At 37.0% G+C, this 21,085-nt stretch overlaps 1 protein-coding gene across 1 annotated transcript in view; it reads left to right on the top strand.

The window, feature by feature from the left end:
- Positions 1-911: 911 nt before the first annotated feature.
- The window catches only part of DNTT (DNA nucleotidylexotransferase), a 94,687-nt gene continuing 74,513 nt past the window's right edge, over positions 912-21,085 (top strand). Inside the window, exons 1-3 of the mRNA XM_037400265.1 lie at positions 912-1,114; positions 4,494-4,668; positions 10,858-10,983. Of these exons, the coding sequence (XP_037256162.1) occupies positions 912-1,114; positions 4,494-4,668; positions 10,858-10,983 (504 nt within the window). The remainder of the gene's footprint in view (positions 1,115-4,493; positions 4,669-10,857; positions 10,984-21,085) is intronic.

Consider the following 21,085-nt stretch of genomic DNA (forward strand, 5'->3'; position numbering starts at 1 on the left):
GGTGATACCTAACTGGATCCAGCATAATGTCTGCAACATATTTTAGCATAGTTGTCTGACAACCAACACCCCATCTCTAGCAGAGGATGGTACATAGTCTCCACAAACTCCTTTGTAGTTTTTTGGATGTTGCTGGGTGCTTGAAAGCAGGAAGGTAGTTACCTTTTCCCTTCTGTACGTGCCACAGAAAGCAGTACATTCCAGGGCAAATAGTAGAAAGCAATGTTGGCAATGCACACCAAAGGTATATTTAAACACATCTTTAATGCTTTCTCTTTGTCTTTCATTGCCTTAGTATCAAAACAGCAAAGGATTTTGTTTATTGTAAATTTAATTTCAAAAGGTTTTTTTGTTTGCATTTTTAAAAAACCCTATCCCTTTTAAATCAAATTAAATACACAGAAGTAGGAAGTGTAGAGGCTATTCTACAACACATTTGTATACTGTTATTTAGTTGCATTCTAAGACATAGTTGTTGGCTAACAATAGGACGATTATTATTTTTTTTAATGAATTGAAATTTAATGCGCCCTGCAGTCTGGAAAAGTTAGATTTGGAAAATATTTGAAAGCAGAAACTGATGGAACTGTGCCATTAAACCAGCTGAAGACCTAGCTGATATTTTGACATTATTTTGCTATGATCAATATTATTTGTGTAAAGTCTTTATAGGTAATGGCTGTTTTAAGGAATAAAAACATATTTGCACCTGTCTGGGGTAGCTCTGTGCAAGAAGTCCCAGCTGGTAGAAAGCAAGTGATGTTTTTGCTTGTGTAACACCTGGTTTTGATTTCAGAGGGGAAACTGAAGAAAATTACTTCAATGGGTGGGTGACATTAAGTACAGCTGCTGCCTGGCAGAAAGTGTGTTACCTCCTTTTTACCCAAGGGAAAACACTTCTACCTTGCATCATGGATAGGATCAGAGCTCCAGGTGTATTATCTCAGAGGAAGAGACAGAAAGGGATGCATTCCCCAAACCTTTCCTGCAGTTATGAAATAAAGTTCAATAAGTTTGTCATTTTTATTATGCAGAGGAAGATGGGGATGACCAGAAGGACTTTTTTGATGGAGCTGGCAAGAAGAAAAGGTTTCAGAGTAGAAAGTGAGCTAAGGTAGGAAAATGTTTATATGTATAGAAATAACATGTAGTAATGCTGCTTGAAGCATTGTAATTTAATACATACAGTCATACAAGTGACAGTGGTTGAAGTTTTTGCCTTTGGTGGATATACTTTACTCTTCACGCTATAAAGATGCTTCAGGATTACAGTGGATGTTCATAGAGTGTGGTTCATTTCTATTGTCTTCTGGGCAGAGAGCAAGCAGAACGCAAACATTAGCAAGTTTTCTAATTTTCATCTCTAAAACCTGTGTTTGTAATATATCTTAGGTCTGTCAATTTTAATGTGTCTGCTTTTTTCAGTGTGCTGCTTCTCAGGTGGAAAATAAAAAATGCAAGGTTTGAACTTGCAAGTGTTTTTCATGGGATGTGTTTCTATGCATTTGTACAGTCTCACTAGAATCAATGAATCCTGTATTTAGCTAATCTAAATCAGCCACTGTTTCTTTCCCCCTTGAAGTCAGGTGAAGATTAATCTAAACTTAATGGCCGAACCCAGAAATGAAAAAAACCCTAAATATACAGGAAAGGAAAATGTGATGGGTTGAGAGGGGCATTTCCCTAGGACATCTCTGGTGTTCTAATGAGTAATACACTGATGTGAGTCTCAATGGTACTGGCTTACGCATTGGTAAAATCCAAAAGAACACTGGAGAAAAAAACGGGGAATAGAAAACCACATACATGGCGTTTCAGGCTGAGTATAGACTCCAGCTACAGATTTGTCTGGTGGTGTTTCAAAATGGGTTGGTTTATTGAAGCAAGACTTCCTCCAAATAGTGTTTTTCATGAGTGCTAGTTATATCATTCTGCAGTTTTCTGAAAGCTACATCATTATCTATGTTCTCTGAAAAGCTGGAAGAAAACGAAGTATTGATTGCTTCTGTGTATCTGTATGCAGATAGTATACAACTGGGTCCTCCCTATAAGAGCTCATTTCCACGGATTTTTCAATCCCATCAACTTTGAAAGCCTGAGGAAGAAGGGAGGATGAAATAATTTGTAAAGCAAGATTCAAGCAGGTATTGAACAGAAGTAGGCAATTAGCATCTGATACAAAACTAATTGAATTCTTAGGGAAAAAAAAATGAACTGGGCTGTTCTGAGTCCTTCATTAACAGTCCATTGAGGACTGAGTAGAGGCTTTATCTGGGCAGCTTCGGCACACAGGTATTTATTGCCATTATGTTTCAGACTTTCTGTAAGTTGTATACAAGGCAGGTGTTATGTTTAATTTCAGCTTAGCTGCTACTGGATAAACCAGAACTATTTAATTGTTGATTTTTCGTTTTTGAAAATGCCAGAGGAAATGCTAAATTTGCTACGTTCTGTGCCAAGAGAAAAGCACAGCTGTACAGGTACCAGAGGAAACTCATCCATAGCAGCTAAACTGCTGCTGTGAGCTTAGCAATGGCAAAGTTCCCAGATCTGCAGCTTGGTACATATGCATTACATATGAATATTTTATATAAAGTGAAATAAACCACAGGAAACAGAAGTTCTATGTCTCTAACAGATTTTTATTTTTTTTTAACTCAAGTAAAGATGTGACAATTTAATTAAAGTAGAATCTAGCAGGGTTAAATAATAATGAAACCAGTAGTATTTAATGGAGATTCACCTAACCTAGATTTGTAATTTTTGAGGTTAAAAAATAATTTGGATTATTTTTTTTCCAATGGACTTCGCTTTACAAGTTGCACAATACGCAGAAAAAAGAATTATGCTATACCATGACAGTCTTCATATTTCTGCAGTATAGTGCATTCAATACATTTCTTTTATTTCCAAAATGTAGTACTCTTAGTGCATTGGAGGATTATGTGAAAAGTTTTCTATGGGGTGACTCCACTATTTGTCATTGTGATTTGGCAACTTAATGAAATTGGCGATTATTGGTATGAATCAGGGTCACAGGGGTAGGCCAAGGGGTTTTGCTGGTCTCCTAGAAAGCAATTTGCTTTGAAAGGTTGTGCAATCTGTCTTTAGCAGTTAGCACATATCATTTTTAAAGTCCATACTAACCAGTTATCTCTACCAGTGGTGCCCTGTCTGCTGGGACAGTTGAGGGCTTAACTTCTCCAGGTGTTACAGAAGGGCTGTAAAGCAACCTGTGGGGTCCGTTTGGAATTTGCTGTATATGCACAAGGCTGTTACAGGCATGGGCTAGCAGGAGGTTATAGAGGCAGCCGCCATCAGGACGATTTATGTTCCAATTCTAGGCTTATTTCTATAAAAGCTAAGTCAAATAATGACACTGTCTGTCTGTGCCTTTTATCCCAAGAAGTTTGGGAACCTGTTCACTGATATCAGTTAATGTTGGTATATATTTCGAAGATACTGAGGTTCAACAAGTCTCATGAAAATGAAGTTTCCTCCCTTATCTGTTGTATTCTTTGTGGGTGACAGCACCCTCCTGGGGTGGGTTCCCTCCTAGGAATCACTCAAAATTTCCTACCAAGTGAGTAATTTTCTAAACTTGCTGAGGAACATCAGCAGGTCAGGTAGAAATTCACAGATCATCCTAAGTGAGTATGTAATTTTTGCTTGAAATGTAATTGTCCCTGTCCATTTTTTTCCTGTGGAAGGTGGAGAACTGTGCCTTTTTAATCATGAACTATCATAGGATTCTTTCCAATGTTATTCTAGTACATCAACCTAAATTTAGTGTAATGAATTTTGTGCTACCATATTTTTAAGCAATGCACACCATATAATCTACTGAACAATAACTCAATCCTTAAATTTTATGTTTGCTAAACTAAGATACTGGCCTTGTAAGAGACTGGCCTCTTAGTAGCAAGGAAGTGGTCTTTAGATGGAGCACATAATTCATAAGATTTAAGTCATGAACACTTGACAATGCCATATGCAAAAAGCTTAATGTAAGTACGGAAAACTTAAATTTACAAAAAGATATTACCAGCTGTAAAGCTTTAAAGAATTATTGTTAACATGTTGTTTAATACTGTAAAGCTTTCATTCGTTGATCAGGAATATTGGGAAGGGGCTGTCAGGTATCGTAAAGCAGCCTTTTCATTATGATGCTGTTCATGCAAGTCAAACATTATCAGAGTTGTAAAAAATGTGTAATAGGTTAGTGTCTTACAGAAGGCAAATGATGCTGAAAGGAAGAAAATGGTGTACTTACTGGAGCTGTCAGGCTAAAGGCTTTCCTCAAATTAGAGTCAGTGACTGGAATAGATACATTGCGATATGAAAACACAACTGTTTCCCCCATCCTAAGTTACAATATATACTACAAATTTCAGGAAGTGCATGGTAGGTAAATATGGAAATAGAAGCTCTGTATCTGTGTACAGTTGGGTTCAGGGAAAAAAGAAGACTTCTTTTTGTGTACTTCTTGACAGTGACTCTGTCACTCATATTGTGGCTGAGAACAACTCTTATCCGGAGGTGCTGGACTGGCTGAGAGGACAGGCTGTGAGTGACAGTTCCAGGTTTGAACTGCTGGATATCTCCTGGTTCACAGCCTGCATGGAAGCAGGAAGACCAGTTGATTCAGAAATGAAGTATCGTCTCATGGTAAGACAGATCCTTTGATACGAATACAGTGGCATTCAAAATGAATGACTGTTTTTGATTATTTTTCTTTACCCCAAAACATATATCCTTGTGATATAATTTTTGAATGTAAAAACTTTTTTCCCTAAATTTTACATGAGTAATTCATGCTGTTTTAATAGATTAAAAAGACTGTGAATACCATCTATTACAAACTGGTAATATACATCATTCAGAGGCGGGGTGGGGGTGGGGGTCAGGAAGGGTGGGGTGTGCTGTTAAAGGCGAAATATCCATCAGCGAAGCACTTGCTGTTGTTGTGGTACTTGTGGTATTTCCACAAATACTTCAACATCATGATAAATGTCCCGGTGAGAGCAGTGTGTTTTAACGGGCTCCTGGTGGAATACATTGCCTCTTCAAAACAATACAAAAATATTTAAACTTCTGCTGTTTAGAAGTGATCAGCTAACCACTGGGCCCTTGGAGGACCTGTGAAATGTAGGCTGCTGTATTCTGTGGACGTACGCTTACAAACTTGGCACCATCAGGTAAAACTGTGCTAAGAAAAGAAGGGGTTTATCGTATTATCTCTCAATGGGAGCTGTAAGGCAGAGGGTATTGTGAATGGCAGGCTGGTTATTTGGTGAATGGTGTTTGACCTTGAAGCAGTGAACGATGATGTATTTTCCTCTGTTCCATAGTTTAAAAAATTATGTGCTAATTTCTCAAATCTGAGCATAGGGTGAAATGGTGGTATTAAATACCCTCAGTACAGACTGTAAATCAGGAGGGTGTGGTAGGGGTGCCTGGGCGTGCTGTGCACAGTGCGATGACAGCATGTGGTGCTGGGCCATGAAACAGACTCTGTGCTGCAGCAGGACGAACCTATTCCCTTGCTCTGCGTGCACTTGAGCCTCATGGTGATGGATTTAATGGGCACTGGTGAAGAAATTAATTCACACATCAAGAGAATAGAAAGTCTGATCTAAAGTGCTCTGAAGTGAGGGATTCCCGCTGATTTCTGAGGTCTAGATTAGGCTCTGTGTGAACTGTGACTCCACTGCAAAACAATAACTGGGAAATCTGTAAACGCAGGGATGTGGCAGGATCCATAGTATGTATCTTCCTGTGAGGCAATATTTACCAGCAATATTGCAGTGTTTGCTGCTTCATCAGCTTGATGTTTAGATTATGAAGGATAATTCATACATATCACCCTTCCCTAAGAAAAATTATAGCTTCTGATTAACTTTTTCTGTCATCTTTCATTGCCAGAAACTATTTTCCAGAATTTTACATATAAGAATTACTGTTTGATAACTCTTCAGGGCTGGGAGATGGGGGGTGGAATGAGACATGTGAATACACCAGATGGAGCTGTCGCTCTCAGACTCAGCATAATTCCGTGACAGAATATTTGCAACTCTTCCGATGAAGTATTTTTGCAGTATATTTATAATATTTCAGTGAATCTGCTGGAAGGAGAATAGACCAAAGAAATTAATGTAAAATGGGAAAAACCTGAAAACCTTGTAAGTACTGCATTATGTAATCTTACAGGCAAACAGGCCACAAAAATATAAATACTGAGAATGCAAAGAAGTTCTTTAAAAACAAGAAATAAATTCAAAATGTGAGCAAAGTCCTGTGAAATTTGCTGAGTTTCACATCAGGATTAAAAGTAAACCAAATTACACTTTATTTACATTCTTAATTTCGACGGTGCATGAAGACCTATAGATTCAGATAACTCAGGAAATATGTTTTCACAGATGTGTTTTTTTGCTTTTCAAAGCAAGAAATGCCTTTGTCTTTCTCCAAAATGTCTCCAATGATGATGAAGCTTACTTTCCACCACCATCCCACCCCCACCCCCCGCCGCTGAAATCAATGAGGCCACTGCCTTGGTTTTCTTAGTTTTCTTTTAAATATAAAATTTCTTTTGGAATACTGTTGGAGCAGAAACTGCTGAAAAAGGTGGCAGCCCTGACAGGAGATCATTATTATACTTTCAGACTGGATCTGCAAGTAAGAGCTGCAGTTCTTATTGAAACATAAAGATTTCATGCTAATAAGTGTAGAGTGCAATAAGCAAGCCAGTGACAACTGTACTGTTATCTGTAAAGCTTATGGTTAAGACCACTCTTAATTATTTAGTGGCTCTCAAGTAAGAAACATTTTTGTAAAGCAAACAGGAAAGGAATAGAAAGGGTTTTAGAAGTTCAGCAAATTTAAAAATAATTTTATTGTTGCAATGTCACCATGATAATTCTTTTCTGCCTTGAGAAATGAGGAAGGATTGAAGTAAAGGTTAATTTTCTTTTTAAGTACTAGACCATACTTGTACATAATGTAATTTAATTTGAGTTTCACTGAAGACAAATTTGGTCCATTATGTCATTCTTGTAAAATGTGAAATGAAAGTGAATTAACAAACCTTGAACTCAGGCTACATCATGAAGGCTTTGAGGTAAAAGGAATGGATTGCAGTAGGGGAGTGTTTTGGGTGAAATCTCGTGTACATGTAGTTAGTGGTGAAATTCCCATTAATATCAATAGCAGTAAGATTTCATCTTTCAGATCTTACAGTAGTCTATTTGAAAGGTTGTTCTTCATTCAGAACGTTTGTTTTAATGCATTACTAAAAAGAAATGTCCTTCTCCATGCAAAACAAGGGGAATAAAGTCAGTGTTACAGACCATTAGCTAACAAATTCATTACAATCATCACTAAACTACATCATTCTGTGATTGTGAATGGTCTGAGAGATGTTCTGATGTTAGTGATTTATAGAGTATGAAAGGTTGGGTGACCAGATCTAGGATGATCTGAATTCTTATTGATTCACTTGGTAACAGTTGACTTTTATAGTTAATAGCCATCATTTAATTTAATAGGCTATGGAAATGTGGTAGCCAAACATCCGCTTTAAAGGGAAATAAAAATATTTCTCTGGCAAAGGAATGCCTTTGTCCAGAGATACCTTTCCCACCACAAGCAGATGGGTATTCTGGACAATAGCAGGACATGGACATTAATATGTATGCTAGGGCATCCCCACATACTAGAAAGTAGGGCTGTTTCCTGGGTAATGGAAAAGAAACAGGTAGAGGGAAGATTTCAGACGCATAAAAAGAAAGGAAGAGAACTGTAAGTGGGCTTGTAACCTCAGCAGCCTTAGGAATTGTGCTGTGACTGCCTCTCTTCTGCATTTTCCTCAGTCAGAACCCAAAAGCTGTTATTTTTTTTTGAAAGGAAAAGAGATTTACTTCCTTGAACAAAGGATTTCCCTCTACATTAGGAAAAGGCAGTGCTGCGTCTTTTGATCCTTTGCCATATCATGTGACAGGCAACTCATATTTAGCATTTTCCAGAGTGTCTCACTGTTGCCTCGTGAAAGAGAGAGGCTCTAACTAATGGAAGAAATTCTTCATACTGACAGTCAGAGTTTCCCAGAAAATAAAATGAGACTTATAAACTGGCTGCCTTCTCTTCATAAAATGCTGGATATCAGCAGACTTTATTATTTGATCAATGCTATCTGGACTTTGCAAAGCTGCTGGCTTTTGAGTAATATGGCCTGACAACAGACTCTAGTGTCTGTGCACCTTATTCACTGCTGCTCCATTTTCTCTCTGTTATTTCCCTATATCATTATACTTCTTTGTTTTATATTTTTAAAAAATAGGTTGACAAAAAGCAAAGCAGCCCCCTGCAAGATTAATTCTGCAACTAAGCCTCTCTGCTGTACAAACTGATGCTAATGGTGCGGGCTGATTTTCCTGCTTATGGCATGTGGAAAATGTCACTGTAAAGGAGCGGCAGTGACATTCGCTGTTACAGCAGCCTGGATGTGGGGTACAAACTCTGACTAGCTCTAGCAGTTAAGCAGCCTACACATTTGGATATTTTTCAGTGGTTTCCCCTGTGCAGTGTACCATAATTTCATTTTAATGCAGTGGAGTTATCTGAAGAAAAAAAAGAAAAAAAAAAAAAAAAGAATATTAATGGTTACGTTTTTCTCATATCTGTAGTTGTTTCTTCTCAAATTATTTTGAGGTAGTGTGAGTTTCCAGGATTGCTTGTTCTACACTGCAATTGCTAACTGATAAAATTTTAGGTTTGGCCCACAATCTGTACAAATTATTTTTTTTCATCTGGTCTTCCTACCAAAAAGCAATATCAATCCTTTTCTTATGTTCTGCTCATGTTAGGAGATTGTCTCTGTAGTTCTCATGCAGGCATCATAATATTCCTTGAAAAACAGACGATAGTAATTACCGTTCGCTAGACATCTTTGCTGTTCATTGCCAACCGAAGTTTCTTCTGTTGTTACATACAATCCTATTTTATGTACATAGATAATTCCTATTAATTAAAAACATAACTGTTACTGATGGAAAAAATACTAAAAAATCTGTGCTGAGGCAGGAACAGGATGTTGATGTGCCAGCCTATTACCCTCAAACACAGAGTTTCTGTGTTCATTTTGCTCTCATCCATGATACCAGGTAATGCTACATCTAGGGCTCATTCATTGTGTGACTATGTCCTAATGAAGATAATAACTTACTATATATTCTCTTCAGTAGTGTTCTGTTTGTTCACAGATAGCTGGCACTCTCATTTCAAGCAGTATATTAGCTGTAATCAATCATAGTTTATATGATTTAAAATAAATTTTAAAGTATAATTCATGAATGTGTGCAAAAGTGGATGAGTTGTGCTGTTGATCCTGGCTGAAACCCATTTCAGTTATTCCCAAGAGTGGTCTTACACACAAACTCCTTTCTTTCAGTGTATACCATGAAAACTGCCATATAATTCACTGCTCCTTCAGCTGTGCAAGCAAATGCCTTTTTTGTGCGTGCATGAATACTGTTACTTAAGTACTCTATCAAATACAAAGGCAATTTAGCATGAAATTATGGGGGGGAGGGGTGTGAAGGCACATACACATATTTATAGGTTTGCCTAGCACAGATTTGTCATTATTGGGGTGAGTTTCCTCCATGTATCTCTGTGATATTTGTTGTTGTTGAACCATTTCCCTGTGGCTTTTTGATACTGCAATGCAATACGTTTTTTGCAGATCTGCCAAATGTTTTCAGACAAAATGATAAATAGCAAAAAATACACAGAAATGCTGCAAACACTTCGGGTGTTCCGAAGTATTTCAGAATGGGGCACTTTTAATAAAAGCAAAGAAATTAAAGGACTGGGCAAATAAAGCAGCAGAAAAGCTGGTGCTAGATTGTCTTTTTCCTTCCAGGAGAATCCCCTTCCCAGCCTACTGGGGTGGGTTTCCATAGGCTTTTTTATTGATCTTGGTCGATTATGAATGGGGCAACATTAGGCAAAAAGGGAACAAGTGTGTAGGTAGCCTGGTGCTTGGGAAATGCCCATTTAAGATTTGGCACCTGGTTCCTTTTCCCTGCTCCTGTGAACATCTAAAAATGATGTCTGAATTGGGTCAGCACCTGTGGAAGGGGATGAGTGAGAAACCACATCATGAGGTGAACACTGGTGGTGTTGGAGATGACTCTTCTATGGCTGTTTGTAAATGTTTCCTGTGCTTTATAATGACCCCAAAACAGAACATTTAGCTTAATGAGTTAAGTCCAAACCAAAAAAAATTTCTTACATTTTACCTGGAAGAGGGGGGAAAAGTTTATTTTGAAGTCATATAAACATTTTTCTTCTACCACTGAATTGATCTAGAGATCAAAAGAATCAGTTATTTGTACATTGTGCACACACCCCTGTCCCGATGCTGTTGAATAATCTAGTGTTTTCTGGGGAAACTCTGTTCTTTCAAGCTTATCCGCTCTTAAAATTTTGTGGGTTTTCAATCTTACTGTAATAATAAGAGTATTAGAGCGATTTGCCATTTAGAGAGGGTTTTTTTCTTTCTTTAAGTGACAGTGCCATTGAAAAGTCCCTGCAAGAATTTATGGCAGAAAATTAAAAATCCTGGTAATGACTAGATAAACCGGTATGCACTGACAGTGCAGCCAATGTGAAATTAAATGTTTTTCCTAGGAAGATGGTAGGAGCATTATTATTCTCTTACCTTGTCTTTAAAGGTATGTATTTTGGGCTCATAAAATGTATTTTTGGTATTTTAAGCTATTTGACAATTGTGTTGTGCACCCCCCCACGCTCCCTCTTCTTTTTTTTTTTTTTTTTTTTTCCCCCTCTTTTTAGGAACAAGGTCAGTCTCCTGCTTTGAATACATCTGAATCAGAAGTGCCATCGTTTATTGCAAGCAAGGTATCTGAGTATTCATGTCAAAGGAAGACAACTTTAAATAACTACAACAAGAAATTCACGGTAATACTTATTCTATCCATGAATTAAAAGCTAGCATAAGTAAAATAATTAATACAGTACTTTTGTCAATATTTTCTATGGCACCCTCAGCAAATTCATGAGTCAAACTGGCAGCACAATGATAACAATATAAAAAAGTTATAGATATGCCATACTTAAATTAAAGCTGAGTGCAAGCTTAATTGCATCCTTAAAGTGCTGCTGAAAGCTTAACACAATGGATCTTTAAATATACTAATAGCCTGTAAACACATGAATTTTTAAAACAAATGATAGAATAACATTCTGAAAACGTTTTTTAGTCTTTCATCACAGTCTTACTTGACAAGTTGAAAGTAATAATAAGCAAAAGTTTGGTTTAGGTCAGTTCAAGGTACTTCACAATTGCTGTGCTGCCTTCTTGTTTGGCCGGGTGTTTGGTTCTTCCAAATGTGGTTGTAAGATTTAGATTTCACAATTGCTTAGTTATGAAAACAGATTGCGTGATCATTGTAATTACTCTGACATGATGAAAAAAACCCTTAAATTGTCTAGTTAAACAGAAATCTTAGAGATTGTCATATATGCTATTTAATGCTCATAACATTACACAATTCAGTGGGTATAAAGAGTCTGAGTTGTCTGATTTAAATTCCTGTTAAGTTATTGTGCCTAATGGCTCCTCTTGGCTGACTAGATACTCAGTGACAACTATTCAATAGGAAACATTTGGCACCATGACTGCAATGTAGTCTGAATAAATCTGGCATAGTTAGATTCATATATTTCTAATATAACATGAAACACCTCCTCATCTTCTTAAATTTTTACTGTTTATTTTGTTATTATTTGTAATTTTTATGCTTTTACTTTGTGTACCTATAAATGCACACAAATCTTTCAAGTAAATTATTTGTAAGGTCTATATAAAAAGAGTAACAACAGGTACCAGTAATTTGGGAATTACAAGGTAAATACTAAAACCTCATGGAATTCAGAACTAAAGATAAACCTAACTGTGCATTCCCAGATCAAGACATTTTAGAGTTGCTTCTAAAAATTAAACAACCTAAATTTTGCCTTGTAATGATGCTTTGATATAATTATTAATTATACCGATTATATAATAGTGTTTATGGTTCCCAAGTAGGTTAAACTGCTTATTTTTTTAAAAAAATCCCTTTTTGAGCAACCTGATGGGAATTGAGTTTTGACCATGCTTTAAGCCTAAGGTTGGATTAGAGACCTCCTGAGGTTCCTTCCAAACCCAATGATTCCAACATTCCCAAAACTGCTTCTTTTGAAATGGCTACCATGCCCCATCTCCTACTAGAAAAACAAGGCTGTGAGTGTTACTATTTAACTCCTGAGAGTACGCGTTCTTGTTCACTGTTTATAAGTATCAAATGCATGCTGCTGTAGGGGAAGATGTCAGACCAAATATACTATGAGCCAAAGATCCTGTAAAATACTGGCCACCTTGGAGAAATAGGAGGTAAGTGCCTTAGTTCTGTACTTCCTGAAAACAGTGGAATGTGGGAGTCTGCTTCTTTATTGAATTTTCTGTAGTAGGACATTGTTAGTCATTCTAAAGGTAAAAAATGGTGATGGATAAGGGGAAAGTACAGTGGCTGCTCCTAGAAGGCACAAAGTTGTTGATTTTTAATTATCACTAACATTTTGAGCAGAAAAAGGTCTAGAATAAAGTAGTTCTTTTTCCAGTAATGCCTTTAAATTATTCTTACCTTTTGAAACATCCAATATCTTTATTTGTAAATTTATAATTTTTTTAATTTCCAAAACTGGATACTTTAACTCTAGTGAATATATTGTTCGTCTTCTAGCTGTTGAATTCCTGAATTTCATCCAAAATTCAGTTCAAATGATAGCAGCAACGTATTCGTTGGATGGTTTCTGTTATACCTGTGTTTTACAGAGAGGCAGTCCCTAAATTACTTCTAGGTGTATCGTTGCAGCAGTCTTAATGTCAAAGTACAACTTGTATTTGATTAATTTAGCTGAACACATTAGAGGCAGTGCAGTTCACTGACTGAAGCACTGAGACTGCCTTCTGTTATCCTATATATCAAACGTTCCTGAGGTTGGGTAGAAATTAGGTTTTGTAGTAACGAAGATGGCAGTTCCTCATCTTTGTACTTTGAGAGTAACTGTTTTGAGTACGTGCTGTATTGTATTTCTGGAGGTGGTACTGGACAAGCTGATAATGCATGAGTCTGTCTAGCATCTGCATCTTGAGAGTTATGTAACTCCTTAGGGCTGTTGCTCCTTTTCCTCCCAACCAAAGCTTGCAATGACAGCTGAAGTTTTGGATGTTCATGGACTACAAGAGCTGGCCCATTCCCTGGAGGCCTGCCAGTTAGTCTGCCTAACATCAACAGAAGTCTGGTTTTCAGTTTTGCTGTTGTTTTGTCAGTCTTGTATTAAGCCTGTAATTCACGTTCTCGAATAAAAGTGTTCCAACAGACTTTTCAGTGTGATCACTTAACAAATGCACTCAAGCATTGGTATAATTCACTTGTGCATGCTGTGGGCAGCCAACCATTAAATGACAGATTTTCCCTGGCGCAATGCTGTACATCCTGAAAATTAGGTCCAAACCATCTTGAATTATGTGTTGATGGTAGTATTTTGTGTAACAACTTTATTCTTTGAGCCAGGGTAGTTCCTTTTTCTTACAGATTTTCTGTTTTCTTTGGTTAGCTTGAAAATAATGTGTTTTGATCTTGCCTGTAACAGTAGTGGAAAGCCATTATTTGCTTACACATTCTTGGGTAACTCACAGATCCTTTCTCTTACTGTACTTTGCCCTGATACCCTGTGTCAAATTCCTCTTTCAAATGAGTAGTAGTTATGTTTGAGAAAAAGAAGTAGTTAAATTTGACACCTTTCAGTCTCCTCAGAAGAGCAGGAAAACAGTAAGCAGTGGCGTGTGTACAATGAGGCCTCAAATGGGCTGATTTCTTGGAGAGACATTTTTGGAGACTTGATTTATGGAGAAATTGGTATTTAGTGATCAGTTTTACTCTTGAGTCCTGTTCTGTATGTTTTTATCATCAAAGATTATTTATTAAAACCAAATAGCAGAGATATTTGATGAGAGCTCAATGTGGTGGTTTAACATGCTAGGTCCAATTTCAGTGTTCAGCTGTCCCATGTTCCCTTTCTGTTGTAGTAGCCAGAAAATAACTTGCAGAAAGGTGCAACAAACCTGTTTTACATCATGGAAGAAGCTACAGAAGGACTGGCAAAGACTGCAGATGTGAAGGTTTCATGATTGTGTTCAGTATGGGGTAAATCCTACCTAATTTTTTTTTTTTTTATATGGAGTAGTAGCAAGACCCGTTGTGTGAAGAATAGAAAAATATGTCAAATTGCATGCCCAGGAGGAGGTGGTGGCGTTGTGTGGCAGTTCATGGAGGAGACTCGCCACTGCTTCAGACTTGTGGGGCCTCAAGCAGTCTTTGGGTCATGTACTATGGCCTCACAGTACATAGGCTGGGAACCACTGCCAGGGCCTTTACTGATGTGGATGATTCACCTGAATCACCTGAATGCAGAGCCCTGACCCACAGGTGAACTGTAGCTGTTCAGATTACTAAAGAAGCTGAACAAAAGGGCAAATCATTTTCACCAGAGGCTGTACCTTACCATGCTTCCTTTGAGTTTGTCTTATATTCCATAATAACATTAATGTTTAATATTACAATATTGTTCTCTGGCTCATTTGTAAATAGCTAGCCATCCTTTCTCTTTCCCACTGAAAATATACACTTGGGGGCTGCATTGTGTTTTCTTGTGGTAAAATAAATGGAGCCATTCTGCTGTGCCTGAGAGGGGTTGTTGGATTTGAATATTAATACCAGACTGCAATAAAATTCAGAAAGACATTCTTCTGTGAGGAAAATACAATTTAATTCTTACAGAAGAAACTAATTAAGTCAGAGGCAAATGGTTCTGTGATTCTGAGGCTTATTGCTAATGCTACTGAATGTTACTCTGCTTTGGCTGTTATTCATGGTGATGAGAAAGTGAATGCTTACCATGGGAAAGATGCGGATTTCCTTTCTACTCTGTTAGAGGGCAGGGGGGAAAATCCTTTTTTTAGTTTCTCTTCTTTTGTACCTACAGAAACATGTATCAGTTATGCCAGTGGCTCCAGCGTTTATTATTATTCGATTTTAAAACAGACCTCAGAAGAACCTCAACTTTAATTTTATAATGAACCTGGGAGCTTTATAGGTAGAAAATCACTAACCGAATGCATACCCTTAATAACATGTGGTAACTGACATAGCTTGCTTCAGTAAAAGTTCTCCACGCAGTACATCAAAATTGCAAATTTTGTAAATGTATGTGAAAGATACACCTATTCAGTATGAACTGGTGGTTTGGTCTATGGAGGAAATATCTCTTCTCATTTTTAAGGTAAGTGCAAGGGTGCTCCTTAAAATGCAGAGAGAATATAAATATGCCTGCACTTTTCAGCAACCCAAATCTGTATGTATACATCAAATCTATGTTGCCTTGTTTGGCCATATTAATACATGTACTATACATTTAGCACTTTGTGTTTCTTATTACACCATATCTAGGACAATGCTAGGTGATTGGCACTAACTGCACTTTCATGCTCTGTCAGCAAATCTTTTCTCACAATTGTCTTGTTTTCTTTTACATTACATAGGAAAATATGGAAACTTCTCAAGAGTACCACTCTTTTCTGTTGTAAGAAATGAACCTGTTATTATTGATTAATATGAGGAGCAGCTGGAGCTAGCAGCTATTTATTTCTAGTGACAGTGTGTATACAAGGACCCCAAGATCATGCACGTTGTGCTATTACTGTTATTCTCATTCTCTCAGCTCCTTTGTTTCTCCAGCTGATGTAAGATGTCATGATGAAATCTTTGGCCCTGGGTGAGTATTGGGCTTTTCAGTTCAGATTAAAAAAAAAATCAGATTGGAAAAAAATGGATCATTTATTTGATAATGACTTTAGCCAACACTACATGTTGGCTCTAATTGCTTAATTGCCCTTGAAATAAGCACCTGAAAATATTTAATTTCTCTCTGTGTGTATACAAAAGGTATTCATATGCCCTATGTCTCTTCCCATTGACACATGAAATTAGGATTTACACTGGGGAGTGTAAAGTGAGAAGAAAATTATTTGAATGAATGGTTCATTCTAGATCTCTTTAAAATCACTTTGAATGGAGACCAAACACTGGCAAGAGCACTGTGATGAGAACTAGGACCCAGCCTTTGGAATTACAACTTAATAAATAAGGTTCAAGTAGAAAACAGTGATTGAGAGGAAAAGCAATTAATCTCAGATTGCTGCTCTAAGCATAATAGTCCTTCAACCAGGTATCATGTAGGATTTTGTGGTGGTGGTTTTTGTTTAGCACACTTTGGTGGATTAAGTTCACCTGTGTAATGGTATGTTGGGTTTTTTTTATTTGTGACGCAGTAGCACTTGCAGGGTCAAGTAAGATAGAGGCCTTTTCTATAAGAGATGCTGTACACACATTGTAAAAGACAATCCAAGCCTTGGAGAGTTCATAGCCCTAACAGACCGCAAATGAAAGATAGCAAGGGAAACAGCGGCAGGGAGGTCTGAAGCAGCTTTCCAAGGTCACACAGCAGAGGAGCAGTGGCTGTAGACAAGTGAATAAGAAGTGCCCTGTCCATGAGGCTGCGGCTGTAATGCTTTCTCCACAAAACAGATTAGATTTAAAATATACTCTTGATAGTATAATACTGGTGATGTCTGTTCTCACAGTCTTACACTGAGGTTATTGAAGACTGTTTTGCAAGTGGTGATGGAACTACTCTGATGGTCTTGTTGAAATGAGCAGGATAGTATGAAACATAACATGGGACCATTAGCTTCTGCTTTTCTGAATATGTGTGGATTCATACTCTGATTAGTGTTCAAGGTTATTGAGTTAGCTGTTCAGCAGGCATAAACTAGCATAGCATTATTGATTACTGGTTTTTTTTCTGAGAATCGTTCTCATATAGTAGTTGAGAGTCTTGCTTTATATTGATTTTGGTGTTGTGATTTTTAGCATTTATAATGTATTTTAGTATGCATTTTTACATGTGCAAGATGCTTCCTCATAACTTTACTTTGTTAATGATATTTTGTCTTATTAGGTCTTAAATACCAGATATTAAATGAGCTTCAATAATTCTGTCAGTGTATCCGTCGTCTTCCTTATTTTTAAGATAATTCAACAAAATCTTTGTGTACTTTTGTATCTGACCTGCTGCAATCTTGAAGTCTATTCCATCCCCAAATTTTTCTATAGCCCATCTCACTAACATACATTCCACAATTTCAGATACAGATGGAAAATTTGCAAAAACTGAAGAACTGAAATGTAGCCCAGCTATCTTTCACATTTAATTAGAGCAGCCTCTGCAGAATACCCCAGAAATTATGAAAATCCCACCTGTTAGAAATCTCTAGATATTTAGTTTCTTGTTAAACTAGTACCTTTTAAACAGGCAATCTGAGTATTGATCTCATTGATAAAAAGATAGTGAGGTTCTTAATGTAAGAAATATGGAGGTTTAGAATAATTGAGGGGTCAGTAACTTTCCTTTTTATATCACCATAAGTAGATTTCACCATAGATCTAATAGATTGCTAGCTTTTTCTCAGCTAATATAGGAGTTTTGTGTGCTTGTCCCCTCTGAAATATTATTCAGTATGGACTATAATATTCAATAGACGGCAACTCCACTTGGAGATCAGTTGCTTTCTTTTTTTTAAAGCAGAAAGATTTTATCAAAAAGAATGTCAAAAGCAGTTTTATATAAAAAGAGAGATCTGTAATTAATTGCAGCATTTGCAGGCAATGTTTTGTACAGGGAATAATGAATATTCAATACTATTTAATTGTTTATTTAAAACAGCTTAATGAGCTTCACCAAGGCGGGAAAACACTGAAAAATGCAAACTAGAGTGATAAAAATGCTTTGATTATATTTTCTCATTGACTGTCAACAGCCTCTGAGTAAAATGTTACATGCGATTATCTCTTTCAATGATGGTGGTGACACTGCTCTTCTGAAAACTGTCATCCTGCTAGTAGGAAGGGGCTAATACCTCTCTAAAACAGCAGTGGTGCTGGTATATGCAGACACATTTATCACAATAGCTGATTTTTCAGCATAGAATACATCTATTTAAATGTGCATGTGAAAGGCCACCTGTTGGGAGTGAGAAAAAACATCCCTAGACTGTTTCAGCCTCCTAATGAAGAAGATAACTTTGCCAGTCTGTGTCATTACTACATATGACTGAGCAGGTACTGATGAGAACCGTTTTCTATGTTTTTTTCTCAAGAGACTAACAAGAAGGTAGCAACTATATCTTTTTGGTTCTGTCCCCTGACTAATCCTGCTAGTTAGTGTTAATGAGAGTAAGACATTTCCTGCCAAACACTGCTTTCTTGAGTATCCATGTGCACAGATTGTAAAGAGAGAAAAAGAAAGCAAAAGTAATCATAATTTTGTGAGTGGAACTGTAAACCTCACTTAAAGCAAGAATTGGCATCTTCTACTGCATAGTAGAAAGAACCTTTGAAGCTGATAAAGAACAAAAAGAACTTGGGACAACATCCAAAAAAATCCACAGCTGGGAAAACATCTGACTCCTGTCATCCCCCTTGTAAAATACATTTCCCCATTTGCTTTGCAGTACTGTGTATGCTGTGTTTTTTCTTCCATATGCAAACTGGGATGAATCCATGTTTCTTGTGACCTCACACTGGTAATTCTCCCCTTTTCTGCATTAGTTTTCTTTCTAAATGGGAACTATAATGTACAACTGTCTTTAGCCAAAAGGATTTGTAATTAAATACAACATAATTGTCAAGCAAATAAAAGTCTTAAATGTGGAAAAAAAGACAAAAGAAGAGCAGTTGGATAAATCCGACAATTAGCTACTGCAAGAGTTTTAAAGATAGCTGTAAGGAAGCTAATGTTTTTGTGCACTATTTTTGTAATAGAATATTTTTTTGTGGTTCCCTACCCCCCAAGGACCATTCTCCCCCCTCTCTTTGATTCCTTATACCCAAGGGCCAGTGAAATGTAAATAGTAGTAGAAACTTCCAGATCAAGCATCTTGCTAAACAGCTTGCTCTCTCAAGAGGTCTTTCGTGAAATGTTATGAAAATGGAATTGCACAGCACTTACTAATCAGGGTAGCTGATAAATAAATATGCAGCTAAAAGGGAGGATTCTTCCAGCGAGAAAGACAACAGGTGACTGATTTGTAGAGAGATCAAGGAGTGAAGTTATACTGGTGATATAAAACAAAGCAAATTCTCTGTAATAAGCCCTAATTAATTATTTTAATACACTTTAACATGGCACAGGAAAAAAAGAAAAGGAAAGTGGGGTGGTTTTGGTCAGCTAAGTTAGCTGTTTCTTCTAAAGGGACACTGACAAACCAATTAAGATCTCATATTTTTTATTTAAAAGAGGAAAATTTTGCAAATCCTATGGTCAGTAAAGACAACATTTTCTTCAAGACTTTGATTTAAACTTTCATTTTGCTTTAGTGTAACTATGTTTATAATCTGAATGAAACAACCTATCAGTCTATTTTTCTAGAACTGATGAAACAATGAAATGTAATATGTAAATAATATACACTCCTTATGAAAGATACGTTTAATTTTAAGAAGTTGTTGTATTTTAATGATCTAAATGACTGTAGCTCAAGTAAAATCTTTTCATTGCTGTTTAAATCAGGCCGTATTCCTTTGTTGCAGATAGGTGATATGTGACAGATGATGTTCTCAATTCCATGGATATAATAAAGAGTCGACTTTACTGGATTTGCTGTCATGTCAGTTAGCAGGCTTGGAACTGACTGCAGTTCACCCGGAGATATTACGCATGTGGCATTTAGAATGTGCAGGGTCTGCTGGTTTTTGCTTGGCTTTATCTCCCAATACAAAATGCATTAATGCCAAGATAAAAATCAAAGCAAAATCTATAATTATTATTCTTTAAACCATATAATGATACATTTAATTACAAATGAAATGAAATCTGAACCTAAATGTGAACAGTCATCCCATAAGCATTGAGGGCAGGGAAAAGCTGTTTAATCTTAATCCTTCCTACTATCCACCACAGTCATTGTTCTAGTAAGCTGTTTGCTGTCTCTTGATCCCTGTATCACAGGGCGTTACTTATCCTTATTCCAAAAACATTTCTGGACAGATACTTGCACTACAGCTCTGTGAAGTGATAATTGCAGGCAGATGCACACTGACAGCCACTTCTTTGTTATTTTGTAGTGCCTCGTGGGTCAAAGAAGAAACAGGAGTAAGTTGGGAAACAGGAAGGATGTGCAGCAACTGATGTAGTGGGACATATGGCCCTTTCAGGGCTGGGATCTGTTAGCTGCTCTTGAGAGACTGGCCTGGGAGTAAGAAACGGGATCTCTAGCAGGAGTTCAGGACACAGTGTGGGGGTGCGGGAGCTTTGCAAGGCTGGCTTGCTTGTGGTCTGTGCCATTTGAATGGTGCACAGCAGCATCCCGAACAGCCAGGTGTGGGATGCATTTTAGATAAATATTTTGAACAGTGAAAGTCTCTTCTGGAAATGATACACTCAAACATCTCTGAAGAAACCAGTTAATTTTGCAGTCTTGAAAATTTTTGAGGTTTTATGCAAAATTTCATTAAGAACTCAGATTTCCAGCTGCAAGTCTCCACAACTACTTTTCTTAAGTTACTTACAACCTTTTTTTGGCGGTATTTGTTCTCTCCCGAAACAGTATTCTGCAGTGGGAAACAAAAAGAATTGCCTCTCTTCTCCACCACTGTGTGATCCATTCCTGCGTTGCATTTCTACAAATTGTTCCTATTTTTATTTATATTTATATATATACACAAACACACATTTATGCATTTATTTTCTGGGAGGGGGGAGACTTCAAAGCTGCCTAAATGGTTTATGGATAGTTAATAAAAAAAATAATTGTACTGGCAGTCTCCGGGTAGTATTGAGTACTATGTTGAATACACCAAGCCATGGGTAGCTGGAGAACCATAAAGAAAATGTGTTTCTA

Source organism: Falco rusticolus, chromosome 9 (genome assembly GCF_015220075.1).
Source record: "Falco rusticolus isolate bFalRus1 chromosome 9, bFalRus1.pri, whole genome shotgun sequence".
Lineage (NCBI taxonomy): Eukaryota > Metazoa > Chordata > Aves > Falconiformes > Falconidae > Falco > Falco rusticolus.